The sequence below is a fragment of the Canis lupus genome, chromosome 2 (assembly GCF_003254725.2).
Source record: "Canis lupus dingo isolate Sandy chromosome 2, ASM325472v2, whole genome shotgun sequence".
Lineage (NCBI taxonomy): Eukaryota > Metazoa > Chordata > Mammalia > Carnivora > Canidae > Canis > Canis lupus.
Window position 1 is genome coordinate 19,688,840 of NC_064244.1, and position 13,760 is coordinate 19,702,599.

At 39.8% G+C, this 13,760-nt stretch overlaps 1 protein-coding gene across 1 annotated transcript in view; it reads left to right on the forward strand.

Annotated features, from left to right (window-relative positions):
• ITGA8 (integrin subunit alpha 8) overlaps window positions 1-13,760 on the forward strand; it is a 168,814-nt gene that overhangs the window by 80,157 nt on the left and 74,897 nt on the right. Inside the window, exon 14 of the mRNA XM_025445066.2 lies at window positions 12,573-12,618. Within this exon, the coding sequence (XP_025300851.1) occupies window positions 12,573-12,618 (46 nt within the window). The remainder of the gene's footprint in view (window positions 1-12,572; window positions 12,619-13,760) is intronic.

Genomic DNA, 13,760 nt, shown 5'->3' on the forward strand with positions numbered 1-13,760 from the left:
TAGATGAAGCAGTCTATGGATATCAATTATACCCAGTTGATTGGTGATGTTGAGTTCAATTATGTCCCCATTGATTTTTGCCTGCTGGGTCTGTTCATTTCTGATAGAGAGGTGTTGAAGTCTCCAACCATAATAGGGGATTAATCTATTACTCCTTGCATTTTTGTTAGCTTTTGCCTAGCACTCTGCTGTTAGGCACAGACACGTTAAGGATCATCATGTCTTATTGGAGAATTGGCTCCCTTAACATTATGTAATGCCCCTCTTTATTTCCGATAACTTGCCTTAGTCTGAAGTCTGCTATGTCTGAAACTAATATGGCTACTCCTGTTGTCTTTTGATCACTGTTACCATGGTATCATTCTCCATCCACTTACTTGTATTCTATATGTGTCTTTATATTTAAAGTGTGTGCCTTACAAACAACATATAGTTGGGTCTTGATTTTTTTGTCCATTCTGACAATATCTATAATTTAATTGGTGTATTTAGACCACTGAAGTTCCAAGTGATTGTTGATATAATTAGATTCAGTTCTATTATATTCGTTAGTACTTTCCATTGTTGCCTTTGTTCTTTATTCTTATTTTTGTCTTTCACTCTTTTTTCTGCCTGGTATTGACTATTTTATGTGATTCTATATTTTTCTCCATACTTAGGATATACTTCTTTTTAACTTTTATTAAGCAGTTGGCCCAGGGTTTGCAGTATATTTTTACAAGGAATCGAATCCCACTTTCAAATAACACTGTAGCACTTCACATGTAATGTAGCACCTTAGAAACAAAAGAACCCTAATTCTTCCTTTCCATTCTTTGTATTAATGTTGCCATATAGTTATTTGATACACACACACAGACACACACAGAATGTGTAAATAAAATGTACATACATAATAAGGTAAGTTATATATATATACATAGTCAAATACAGTGTTGCTATTGTCATTTTGCTGTTACATGTTAGATCAACTTAGGATAAGAGAAGTAAGATTTTTTTATTTTACTTTCACTTACTCCTTCTCTTGCTCTTCATTTCTTGTTTTTTAAAGTTAAAATATTTTTCCAGTTTTATTGAAATATAATTTGCATATATTACTATGTAAGTTTAAGGGGTCTAGCATATGGATTGATATACATATCATATATATTGTACATATGTTGTTGCTCTTCATTTCATTATATGGATCCAAGTTTCTGATTTACATCATTTCCTTCTTTAGAAGAACTTCTTTTTAACATATTTTGAAAGCAGAACTATTGTCAATAAATTCCCTCAGTTTTTGTTTGCCTGAGAAGGCTGTTTTCCTTCACTTTTGAAGGGCAATTTTTCAGGGTAAAAAAAATCCAGGGTTTTTATCTCTTAACATTTCAAATATTTTACTTCATTTTCTTCTTGTTTGCATGGTTTCTGGAGAAAAGTTGGATATAATGCTATCTTTTCTCCTCTATAAATAAGATATTTTTCCCCTCTGGCGTCTTTCAGAATTATTTTATTTTTCTTTCTTTTTCTTTCTGTAGCTTGAAAATGATATGCATAGGTGTAGTTATTTTGCCATTTATCTGTTTTAGTGTTCTCTGAGCCTCCTGCATCTTTGGTTTGGTATCTGACATTAATTTTAAGAAAATATTCATCATTATTATTTTAACATTTCTTCTGTTTCTTTTTTTTTTTTTCTCTCTCTCTTTCTGTATTCCCATTATGCATATGTTACGTCTTTTGTAGTCCCACAGCCTTTGGATATTCTGTTCTGTTTTTTTCCAATCTACTTTCTCTTTGCCTTTCAGTTTGGAAGGTTCCTATTGATATACCCTCTAGCTTAGATATCTTTCCTCTACTGTGTACAAGTTACTAATAAGTCCATCAGAGACATTCTTCATTTCTGTTACAGAGTTTCTGATCTCTATAATTTATTTTTGGTTCTTAGAATTTCCATCTTTCTGCTTACCTTGAGCATCTGTTCTTATAGGCTGTATTTTATCCTTTAGAGCCCTTAGCATATTAATCATAATTGTTTTAAATTCCAAGTCTTATAATTCCAACATCCCTGCCATGTAGGAGTCTGGTTTTAAGGTTTGCTCTCTCTTTCTCTTCCTACTATATTTTTTTGCCTTTTAGTCATGTCTTGTAATATTCTTATAATTAGGCATGATATACTGAATAAAAGGAACTGCCATAAATAGGCCTTGGGAATAGAGTGGTAGGCATTGGGGGAGGGGAAGTGTTTTATAATCCTATGAGTAGGTCTGTCTTTTAGTGAGCCTGTGCCTCTGGACTGTAAACTTACACATGCTTCTTAGTCTTCTTCTTTATGGTAGGCAGGATGTCAAAAGTGGGCTAGAGTCAGTATTTCCCTTCCCCTGGGTCAGTTAGAACCTGGCAGAGATCCACAAGGTAAAACTCACAAATGCATACCTTCCATGACCAGATCCTATGGAGTTGTTAATCCCCAGAGTCATCCACACTGAGCCTCCAGCAGTTCAACTGCTGCTCAGGTTTCGGCATCCAGCACTGGATCCCTTGGAGATTGCCACTCCAACAAGTGGTCCACTGTATTTGCCTGTCAGTTGCTCCAGTCTGGGGGCAGCAGTTTGCCCTGTTACCTAACTCCTCTTATGGATCTAGGAAGAGCTGTTGGTTTTTTCAGTTTACTCAGCTTTTTACTTGTTGTGAAGATGGAGTGGTGACTTCCAAGCTTTCCGTGTGCTGGACCAGAAACGCACGTCTGTCAGTTTAAGTTTGAACTAATCCCCTTCTAAATACTCAATCATAGAAGCTGGCTTCTCTACGAAACCCAAGGCAACAGTAAATATGACAGGATATCGTTTACACTTGATCTTACTTGTAAAGATGTACTTAATAAAAACACAATGCCTTGCCACGGTTCCTTTAATGGGTGAGGGGCAGGATGTGGAGGAGTGAGAGGAAGTTCTCCTGGACTTAGAACCTCTGCATTATTTCTGACCTCCCACTGCATATGCTTGCTAAAAGTCATTTTTAATTTATTAATATGTAATTTAAAAGCCATATTTTAGAGCAATTCACTTGAGGCATCCCTTCTGCCGTTGTACACCCTGGACATTTTCCCAGGAGTTCACTTCCCACTTTTGAACTCAGTTCAAATGTCACTTCCTTAGGAAGTCTTCCCTGACTCTTGTCCTTTCTCTAACAACACTTACCTCAGATTGAAATTACACATTTGTGTGATTATTTAATAAATATCTATTTCACCCCACTAGACTGGGACACTGTATTAGGTGAGGGCAAGTGCTGGATTTGGTTTTGCTCACTATGGAATCGCTTGTGCCCAAAGTAATAGCTGGCACTAAAGACACCTAGTAAATATGTGTAGAATGTGAACGTAAATGAATGATTGAATGAATGAATGAAAGAATGAATGAATGAATTTCCTCACAGCCACATACCTAGGCAGATAAACTGTTGTTGCTCTCCTCTTTTTACCTGGTCACTATCTTCCAGCTCTACTTAAATCCAGTAAGCTATTTTATTCCTGTGCAGAATGAGAATGGAAATGTAAGCAGAGGTGATGATGCCCTTTAAAATAAACTTTGACATCGTCTCCTGGGATCATAAGAAGCTCTATTCAAGTGATGCAAGCAGAGCCCTTAACCCTAGTAGAACACTTGACCCTAGCTCTGTATTCACTGGACATTTAAATGTCAATTGCTGTTCAAACTGCTAAGCCAGGAGGCCCAACAGCCAGTGTGATAGAAACATCACCAAACTAGAGCCAGGAGACCCATATTCTCACTTCTTCAGGCATCATTATCATCTCTATAGCCTCAGATGTACCACTTACATCTCCTGACCTCAGCTTCTTCACCCCTCAAGACTGTTGTAAAGGCAGTTTGCAAACTATAAAGAACTCTACATAGTCAATTGTTGTAATTTCTTAACACCACACATCAAATGGAGGTGGGAGGGTTCAGAATCTAGCTCTAAGGCAGAGGTCCAAGCTCTTTGAACCAGATCTGTGCCTTAACATGATGACTCGGGTAATTCTTGCCACAAACTTCCTACAAGAGAAGGGATGAGACATTTTCAAAATAACTAACATAACCAAAATCCTTCTCAGTACTTCATCTTGCAAACATTGTTCATGTAATGCTCTTCTTTCTATATGGCCATGATTTTTATTTTCTTACTGATGTTATTAATAGCTGGTTTCCAAAAAACTACCAACCCAAACAGAAATTTATGAGAGCACAAGCATACAAGAGAAAGCTCGGGGTCGGGGCACCTGGGTGGCTCAGTCAGTTAAGTGTCTGCCTTCAGCTAGGCTCAGGTCATGATCCCAGGGTCCTGGATCCAGCCTATCATGTTCCCTGCTCAGCAGGGAGTCTGCTTCTCCCTCTGCACTGCCCCCCATGCTTATGCGTGCTCTCTTTCTCTCTCAAATAAATAAAATTTTAAAAAAGAAAAAGAAAAGAAAAGGAATGAAAGCAAGCAAGCAACCAAGCAAGCTAGCTAGCTCAGGGTCTGGCCAGCCCTCAGGCTAAATTTTGAGGTAGGTGAAGCTCACTGGGGCAATACTCAGCCCCTCTGATCCCCAGCTTCCTTTTCTTTCTGTCCCGGATGACTCCTCTATGCCAGCTGCAGAAAGACACTCCTTTTCTCAGATGTGTGGTGAGGAAAGACCTAAGATACTTATTCTTATCTGGACATTAGTGACTTGGGGAAGTAGGTCACACCTAGGAGCTCTGATCTGGGGTAGGGGTGGGGACATAATGGCCGAGTTTTTTACAAGCCCCCTCGGAGAGATGGCTGATAGACTCAAGTGCCTCAAGGAAAGGGAGTGTATCTACTCACCCTCTGCTGAACCTTTGGTGGCTAGGGCAGAACTCGGCTCATGGTGGGTGTTCAATAAGGAGCCTGAATGTGGGAACCACTGCATAAATGTTCTTCTCTTCCTCTCCTGCTTCCCTTGCAACTCTATCAGTGTGTATCTTCGTGTATCAGTCTGCCATGGCTGCCATTACAAAGTACCACATGCTGGGTGGTTCAAACAGTAGCAATTATCTCCTCAGGGTTCTGGAGGCTACAAGTCCAAGATCAAGATATGGGTAGGGCTCATTTCTTCTGAGGCCTCTCTCCTTGGCTTTTAGAAGGCCAGTTTCTCCTTGTGTCCTCACATGGTCTTCCCTTTCAGAGTGTCTCTGCCGGTCCTACTAGATTAGGGCCCACCCTCATGACCTCATGTCAACTTAATTACTTCCTTAAAGGCCCTTTAAAGTCACATTCTGAATTACTGGAGGTTAGGGCTTCAACATATAAACTCTGGGGGAGGGGACACAATTCAGTCCCTGACACTTTAGCAAACTCATAAAGTCCCACAAGGTTTTAATCCTAGTCTTTTATCTGTTAGGCTGGATGTGGGGCAAATGTCTTTGAGATACCAAGCTCCTCTAGAAGACTGTGAAATCATTCCCAGTAGGCAGCCACTTATAAATGGGACCATTCCTAAAGAAACAGAGTTTTCTCCAAGACTTTTAGCAACTGACTGAACAGCACACATGTTGGAAGTGTGGCCACACCATGGATAAAGTGAAATGCCTTTGATATGGTGACAACAAATGCAACAAGTAAAGCATTAAGCAAACAGCAGAGGGAAAGAGGCAATTCTTGCAGCTGCGGGATGCCAATAACATTTGGAAAACTGTTTTCCTAAGGCGGACTCATCATTTGATATTTCACCCTTATTTTGTGTGGGATTTTTTAAAAAGGAAAATAAACTCTCAGTAAATTAGAATGTTGCAACCTAATACTGCATTCCAACTCATAAATGTTTTTCTTCAGAGTTCATTTGGAAGCATTTCAGACAGATTGTTAGGATTATTACTTTCTGGGATAAAACCATGCATTTTTTTTTCAAGCATTTCTTCCTCAACTCATAACCTTCCTCTCAGTAATATTTTGCATGTTGCAATAAAAAAGCAAGGAAGAAAGGCGGCCTCTATTTTTAGATTAATGCATTTGCCAAACTCAAGTAGACTTATCTAAATGCCTGCTTCCCACAGACACGAGCTGTTTCTCTGGTGCCGAACATTTAAGCCAATTTCATAACCTACTTACAAGTCAACATTGCCATATTTACTCACCATCTTTAACCCCATTGTCTTATACATCACCTTCAATCCCACCGCTTCTCTGAAGAGCATCCCCATAGGAAAATAAGCAGAGCCCAGGTGGGGTCCAGGTGAACCATCCTGCTGGTTGGGCATCATTCATCTTGAAAACACTGATATGTGCTGCCTGGACAGTGAGAAGGGCCTGGTGGGGAGGGGAGATACTGTGAACTGTGAGCATCAGTAACATTAAGATGGGAGCCAGGAGTCTTTGGACGATCTGTTCAGGCAGCTGAGTCATGGAGGTAAGCAGGTCTAATGCCTGAGTCTGGGTAAGCCAGGGAGAAAGCCAGAAACTGGCCATCCTATCATGGAGGCAAGAGAAGAAGCCAACTCTGCAGGAGCAAAGCTGACCGACAGTCACAGAGGCATCCTGGACTGCACCAGGGCAGAGAAGGCACAGTCATGCAGCTCCCACCAATTCTGCAGAACTTATGGCTTTCTGGAACCACACAGGAACCTTGGAGATCTCACCAGACATTTGGCAGAGGAGAGTGACTTGTCCAGAGTCATCAGGAAATGAGTGGCGAAGTGAACTGGAATTTAGAATTCCTGATTTTTACACTCCATTCAGTAATTTTCCAGTTGAAACAAAGCACTGCTTTCAAAGAGGACTTCAAGGATGTTGGAGAGATCCAACAAGTGAATTTACCAATCATGAGTGGCCTGCGAACACATAAAACCATATACATGTGTTTATAGTGACTTTCCCAAAACTGGAAGCAACACAAGTGTCCACTAGCCAGGGATGGACACTCTGTGAGCCATTCACAAAGTGGAGCAGCTGAGTAAGAAAGAAGAATGAGCTCAAGACACACACAACATGGCAGACAACTCCCTGATGAGAGGGGAAGAAGCCAGACCCAAAAAGCGACATGCTCTATGCTTCCCTCTCTCTGACGTTCTGGAAAACAGATTAGGGGCCTCCAGGGCAAGGGGCGGGGAGGGTTTGGTGACAGGCAGCAGAGATGACATTTTAGGATGATGGAGCTGTTCTGTATCTTGAGCATGGTGGCAGTCATATGAGTGGATGCATTGAACCAAAATCTTGGAACAGGATACTAAAAGGGATGCAATTTACTGTGTGCAAAATATACCTTAATTTTAAAAATTTTATTTAAAAAAAAAAGATTTTATTGATTTATTCATAATAGACACAGAGAGAGGGAAAGAGAGGCAGAGACACAGGCAGAGGGAGAAGTAGGCTCCCTGCAGGGAGCCTGATGGGGGACTTGATCCCAGGACCCCAGGATCAATCACTGAGCCACTCAGGTGCCCTTATTTTAAAATTTTTTAAGGAGAGAAACAATGGCCCATAGACGTGCTTCTGGGAAGCAGCCTGGTAAAATAGGAAAACATGTCAGCCCTGTAGCCAGACTGCCTGGGTTTAAACTTGGCCTTGTTTCCTACTGTTTAGCTTCTCTGATCCTCCTTTACCTCATTTTAAAATGGGAATAATTAGAGTATGCACCTCGTGGGATTATTGCAACAAAGGAATTTGTATATTCAGAGTGTTTAGAAAGTTAGCTTTTGCCTGACACATCTCTGCAGGATTGTCCCATATGGCCTCAGGACAGATTCCTAGAAGTGCAAATCACAGGTCAAAGGTTTGCATTGTCAGACTCACTGGCAAACTACCTTTCAAGAAAATCGTGCCCATTTACCCTCAACGCACACAGACAGCATGAGTGCCCAGTCCTTGGCTCTCCACCCAACACTGCCTGCCAAGATTCTTTCATCTCTTCCAGTCAAGAGGTCAAAAATGATAACTCATTGTTCCTCTCATTTGGATCCTTTAACTGACTAATGAGGCTGAACATCTCTCTACATATCTATTGGTCTTAACTATTTATTTTGATGTGCATTTCCTCTTTACAACCTTTATATTAGAATGTTTATAGTTTTATTATTAATTTATATGTGTTTAGTATGAACTAGAGTTAATAATAATTATTTTTTACTACGTTGCAGACATTCTTGTAAGCATTGAAAAATACATTTGGTCAGGCATATAGATTATAAATGTCTTCCTCTGTTTCTTTCATTTCTCCTTGGACCCTGCTTTGATATTTTGCAGAAGAATTTAACTGTAAAATTCCTTTGTGATTTGTTTTGGTCACATTTGAGGTGGCCTTCTGTCTTGAGTAATCGTAATCTTTTTATACAACTATTAGCTGTATGTTCCCGTATTTCTCAAGTTCCTTACAGCAATTCTCATTGGCTAGGATTATTCTAAATTAGTAAATGAGTCTTAATTTCAAAATAGAAAAGGAATGTTCTGATGGCATTTTTGGCTACAGACATAAGCATTAGTACATTTCTCAACAAAACGGGATAGTAGCAAGGAAAAGTAAGAGGGTGGCAGGTAAGAAGACTTACATCTTGTGAAACGTAGGCTCTCGGCTGGCCAAAGGGACTTCCACTAAAGGACTCTAGGTGATCTTTTAACGCATTTGTGTCACCCCTCTTCCTTCTGCCTCCCCTCCCATCGGCCCCCCTCTCTCTCCTCCAACCACTCCCTCCTGCCCACGTACGCCCATACTCAAACAAAGTTGATGTTTTCACATAGAATTTCTTCCAATTCTAAAATTTCCTTCCTAGGTTAATAAAAATCAGGCTCTGTAGTCTAAGCACCACTTGAAAAGTTTGGCTCTTTTCTTCTTCCTCATTTAGTAATAATAATTTTGGAGAAATAAAATACAGAACGGAGGTGTAATACATCTCCTATGACCTCACATTTTTAGGGTTATTTTTTCTTGCCAACTGATCCTGCGTTCATGCTAATGTTCCCCTTTTTGAATCCTTTAAAGTAGGCAGTTGTTTCATCAAAAGCCGAAAAGAAAATAAACTGTGTCTCGGGCAATGTGAGGTGATAACAAAGAGCTCCAGCATTTGGGGACCAGTTTTAGACTAAGGAGAAAGAACCAATTTTAGTCACCACTTATTTCTTCAAGAAAAAAAGATAGCTGTGTCTTGTATAAAGAAAGGCAATTTTTTTTGTTTTCAGAATCTGCCTTTAAGAAGTTTCTAGAAAAAAGGAAAATAAATATTATATAATGGCATAGGACCTGTTATCTCAGAGCAAGAAATAAAGTTTGCAGAGTTATGAATCCAAGTATCAGTACCAAATTACTTTCTCTTCAGATTATCTTTTAAATTCCTAAGCATGATGGAATTATGCAAATCTTAAAAAGTAGTGTGTGCATGCATATATATACATGCACACACGTGTACATTTAGGTATACATATATGTATATATGCATGTACATACATGTATAGATGGGTATTTGTGTGTATACATACATGTGTGTATACATATATACACAAACATCAGTCTGTGTATGGATAAAGATCATATAACTATATAGGTATGTATATGTATATGTATATGTATATGTATATGTATATGTATATGTATATGTATATGGAAACCACATAGTACTTTTTAAAACAAATCACATATTTTGAAAGGGCAAATTGGTTAGGAATATAAATTGGCAGATCAAGTCTCCCCTCTAGAGAGATCTCAGAATTTTAAGCTTCTGAGCATAAATGTTTCTGGCCTTTCCAGCAGGCACACTACCAAGGTGGTGTCTCCAAAGGCAAACATACTTTCCTGGTAGATAACTGTTTTCTTGGCCTCGGAATAACTGTAGCCACATTCTCATGAAGAAAATTGTGGCCTTTTTTGCCAGTTACTTTATGTTCCCAGAGTAGTAAACTTCCCACCCTCAGGCACAGAAACCAAATTTCCTAAAGAAAAAGGCCTCTTGCTCATTATTGTTAGGGGATGTCTCTCAGCTTCTTGTCTACAATGATCTAGTTATGATGCAGCTTCTATACTGCTTTCTGGAGTGTTCTAGAATCTGGAGCTTCTATGTGTGTGTGTGTGTGTGTGTGTGCATGCACACTCACATATGGAAAAATCCAGCAGAATTTAACTATGGTTTCCATTAACCTGTGTTAACAATTGGCCCATTTTCTTCCTCTCTTATCTTTAGTACATTGTCTTGTTATTACTTATTCTCCAATTATAAAGCCTCTGTTCCAAATCTGGCCCAGTGCTTGGTACTGTGGATGCAGATTCTTTCTTTCTTCATTTATTTCCATGAAGTATCTGTGATATGCAAGCTTGAAGAAAGATCCCTGCCCTGGAAAAGTTTACAGTCTTTTTTCTTTGCCATTTCCAGAGAAGTCCATTCTTAAAACTCCTCTTTTATAAAAGATCTAATCTTGGTATATTCCTATTTCATCATATTTGGAGCCAAAAACAAAGCACATACATAATTCCTCTCGAATCAGTTTTTGTAATAGAATTCTCTTGTCTGATGTCTCATCAATAGCAGGGATCCATCTGGGGGCCACCAGTCTTGTGTAACTACTGGAGTCCACGGCACACACGGAGAATAGAGTTCACATTTCTTCAAATCAGTAGCTCTTCTTCCTCTGACAGAGCAAAAAATGCACTGATATGCTGGAAGAGATGAATGTAACAGGAAAAAATAAAAGTGAAAATACTTGAAAAAGCTGAAACTGATGTAATTTTAAAAATTGGTAGACTCAGAAACTTTGGCTTCTGGCTTCAAAGACTTGAACTTTGGAAAAGACTCTTATTCCAAAGCCATAATTATTCAAATTGTCGATTTTTTTAATGCATCTTTTAATCTCACCCCTAAAGAGATGATCTCTTGATCATCTCTTGAAGATGACCTTCATTTGACTTTTTCAAACATTCACATATACACTTTTTTAGACATGGAGCTTTGGAGTCCAGTCTCAAACCTATCATCTGAATCTGATTCTATGTCTATTAAAACACGAGACATCTCAACTGTGGTTTTAACCTTGAAGATATTTGAGTCCATTTTTTTTTTTGAAGGTCTTATGTTGGGTTCTTCCAGCACAGACATTAAGACAAGGATTAGAAAGCAAGCAGGTCATGTGAGAAATGGTCCAAAGAAACATTGCCAAGGGAGGAGGGTAGAGGGTAGAGGAAGGAAGATGGTTATGAAGCACATTGACACAGTGGGCAGAGGGAGCTGGGGACATGTGAGACATGGGGAAGAACGCATGCCTCAGGGCTATCCCCTTGGAGGGGTAAGGAAGCGGTCATCCCTGGTTATGGCCTGCTTCCATCCATCATTAGCTGAGGGCTCAGGCCAGGGGCACTTCCGGCCCTCCAAGGGGAATCATGCTTGCAGTCCGATGCTGCTCCTACATCCAGGAAAGGTGGCTGCTGAGGGAATGTGGCTACAAATCATCATCTTGTGCAAACTCCACTAGACCAATTTCTTGATCGGTTTTCCATATGGACAGGCCAGATAAGTTCCTCTCTCTCTCTCTCTTTTTTTTTTTTTTTTTCATTTTCATTTCTGCTCTGCTAGGATTAACCACTTATGGTCTCAAATGTTGTAAGTCTTCTTCTGTGGCTGTTATTTCTACCAGGTCCAGTTTTCTCACATCTACATCTAAATTTTACTCTGGAGATTCAGCCATTGTCATTTGTATGTTTGTTTGGTGGCATTTAACAAGAGTAACCATTATAGATTAGATATACAGAAACAGACCGCTTTACCCATGTATTAGCCAAGTGCTGTGATCAGTGTGAGCGTTACCCCTCAGACAGCCTAAGATTGTTCTAGTGCCTGGCACTGCTGTAGACCAGCCCCACCTCTCACCTAGTGTGGACTCCAGTGAATTTATAGGTTTGCCCTCTTAAGCCTCAATTTACCTACCTGCAAAATTGTGCAAATAGTAGAGACTTCCTAGCTTCTTGTAAGGAATAATCAAGGTCAACTCTTCAAAAGAATTCCCAGATCAGAGTAAGTATTCAACATGTATTATTATTATTATCGCTGTTGTTGTTATTTAAGATCATTATAATGACACCAATTATTTCATAAACTACAATCACTTTGACAAGAGGATACTCACCATCCACACTATTCATAAAGAGCAAATGGTCATGTCAAAAAGGCAGTCAAAATGTCCCACTTCACGGGTAATGACATCTGCCTCACAGGGTCGTTGGTGAAAGGAATGGGAAAACAAGGTGTGTAACATGCCCGGTACATACAAGCACTGAGCATATGGTTTTTTTTCCCTTTCCTTTTCCTTAATGTGCAGGCCTCCAGTGTGGAGGATAAGAGGAATGGTGTTATAATGTATTTTTAAAACATTTCTAGAAAGCTGACATTCCCGAGTCTAGAAGAGACTGAGATCTACTGGTTTGTGTGTCCCACAGAGTTACAGCGCAGTTCCAACATCCTTTCCTGAATGTCTTCAGGAAGGTGCAATTTGCTGCTCCCGCTGGATGTGCCTCACTCTACAATCAGCATCTCAGGATGCTCTATATGCTATTTATGATGAGCTTAGATTGTTTCTGTAAAATATGTACATGTGTTCTGAGTTCTTGTCTTTTTTAGATTTAATCGTAGGTGCATTCGGGACAGGAAAAGTAGCTGTTTACAGGTACGTGGCTTGTGGTATGCAAAGGTCCTTCTAACTGTTTCAAGTGCATTTCCTTTCTGCCACTAGTTTTACCTTCAAGAGTCTATGCCACCTCTTTATTTTGGAAAACAATTAGATACTTTTTTTTAAGTCTGGAGGAATCTTTGCTCTCCACTCTTTTCCTTTCTTTCATCTCTCTGCCTTTTTATTCTCATCCTCATGACCAAACTTCTAGTCCCTACTAACATAATGTGAAATTAAGATATGAATCTCAGCAGAACTTAAAACAGGATGCATTCCTTAGATGTTACTAGGTCTGAATTCTTCTCTTTGGTTTGGAAATGCATTGAAATGTGCTTATAGAGAAAGGGTACCAGTGGGAAGAGGTTACTATTTACCCTGGTTCCTATAAATCAGGTGTAGAGACTAAGGGAATGGAATGTGCCAGGAATTGATATTCCAAAAGCAAGCATGAATAACAGTTCATACCTGACAGATCTGGATTCAAAGCCCTAGCCGTTCCACACACTCACTCATGTGTCATCTTGGGCAAGTTCCTACAATTTTGTAAGCCTCTGATTTTTCATTTGTTAAATGGGGACAACAGTACTTGCTTTAGGAGTTTATTTTTGTGAAGAGGATTAAGTGAGAATCTGCAGGTAAAGTACACAGAATTGTATGTTATAGTAGACAGCTGGTGCTCCAAAAATGTTAGATTCTTTTTTCTTCTGAAAAAAAAATTTTTTCTAGGAATTCAGGACACTAGATCGGGATGTCAAAACAAAAGGCAGAGAGCAGTCCTGGGTGTTCTGGGCACTGCTAACCTAGCCCCACCCCCAGAGCAATTCTAAAGTTAGGTTTACCCAAGTAAGTGAGATTTTCACCTTCAACCATCCCAAGGCATACATACACATAGGCTGGTGTAGACCGGCCCCTCACTGCTTCGGGTTATAGAGGATCAGATGAATGAAAAGCTCAAGTATCTAAGGATGAGGCTATGTGTGCAGTGGCCAGAACGATGCTCCACTCAGGGCTGATGAACTCATATTCCAGCTGCTAGGGTCTAACTCCACCACACAGTCCTCTTTCCTTCCCTCACTCCTTCACAGGGGTCAGACCTACATCACGGTCAGATGCTGGCTGCCAGCCTCCTCCCTCCTAGT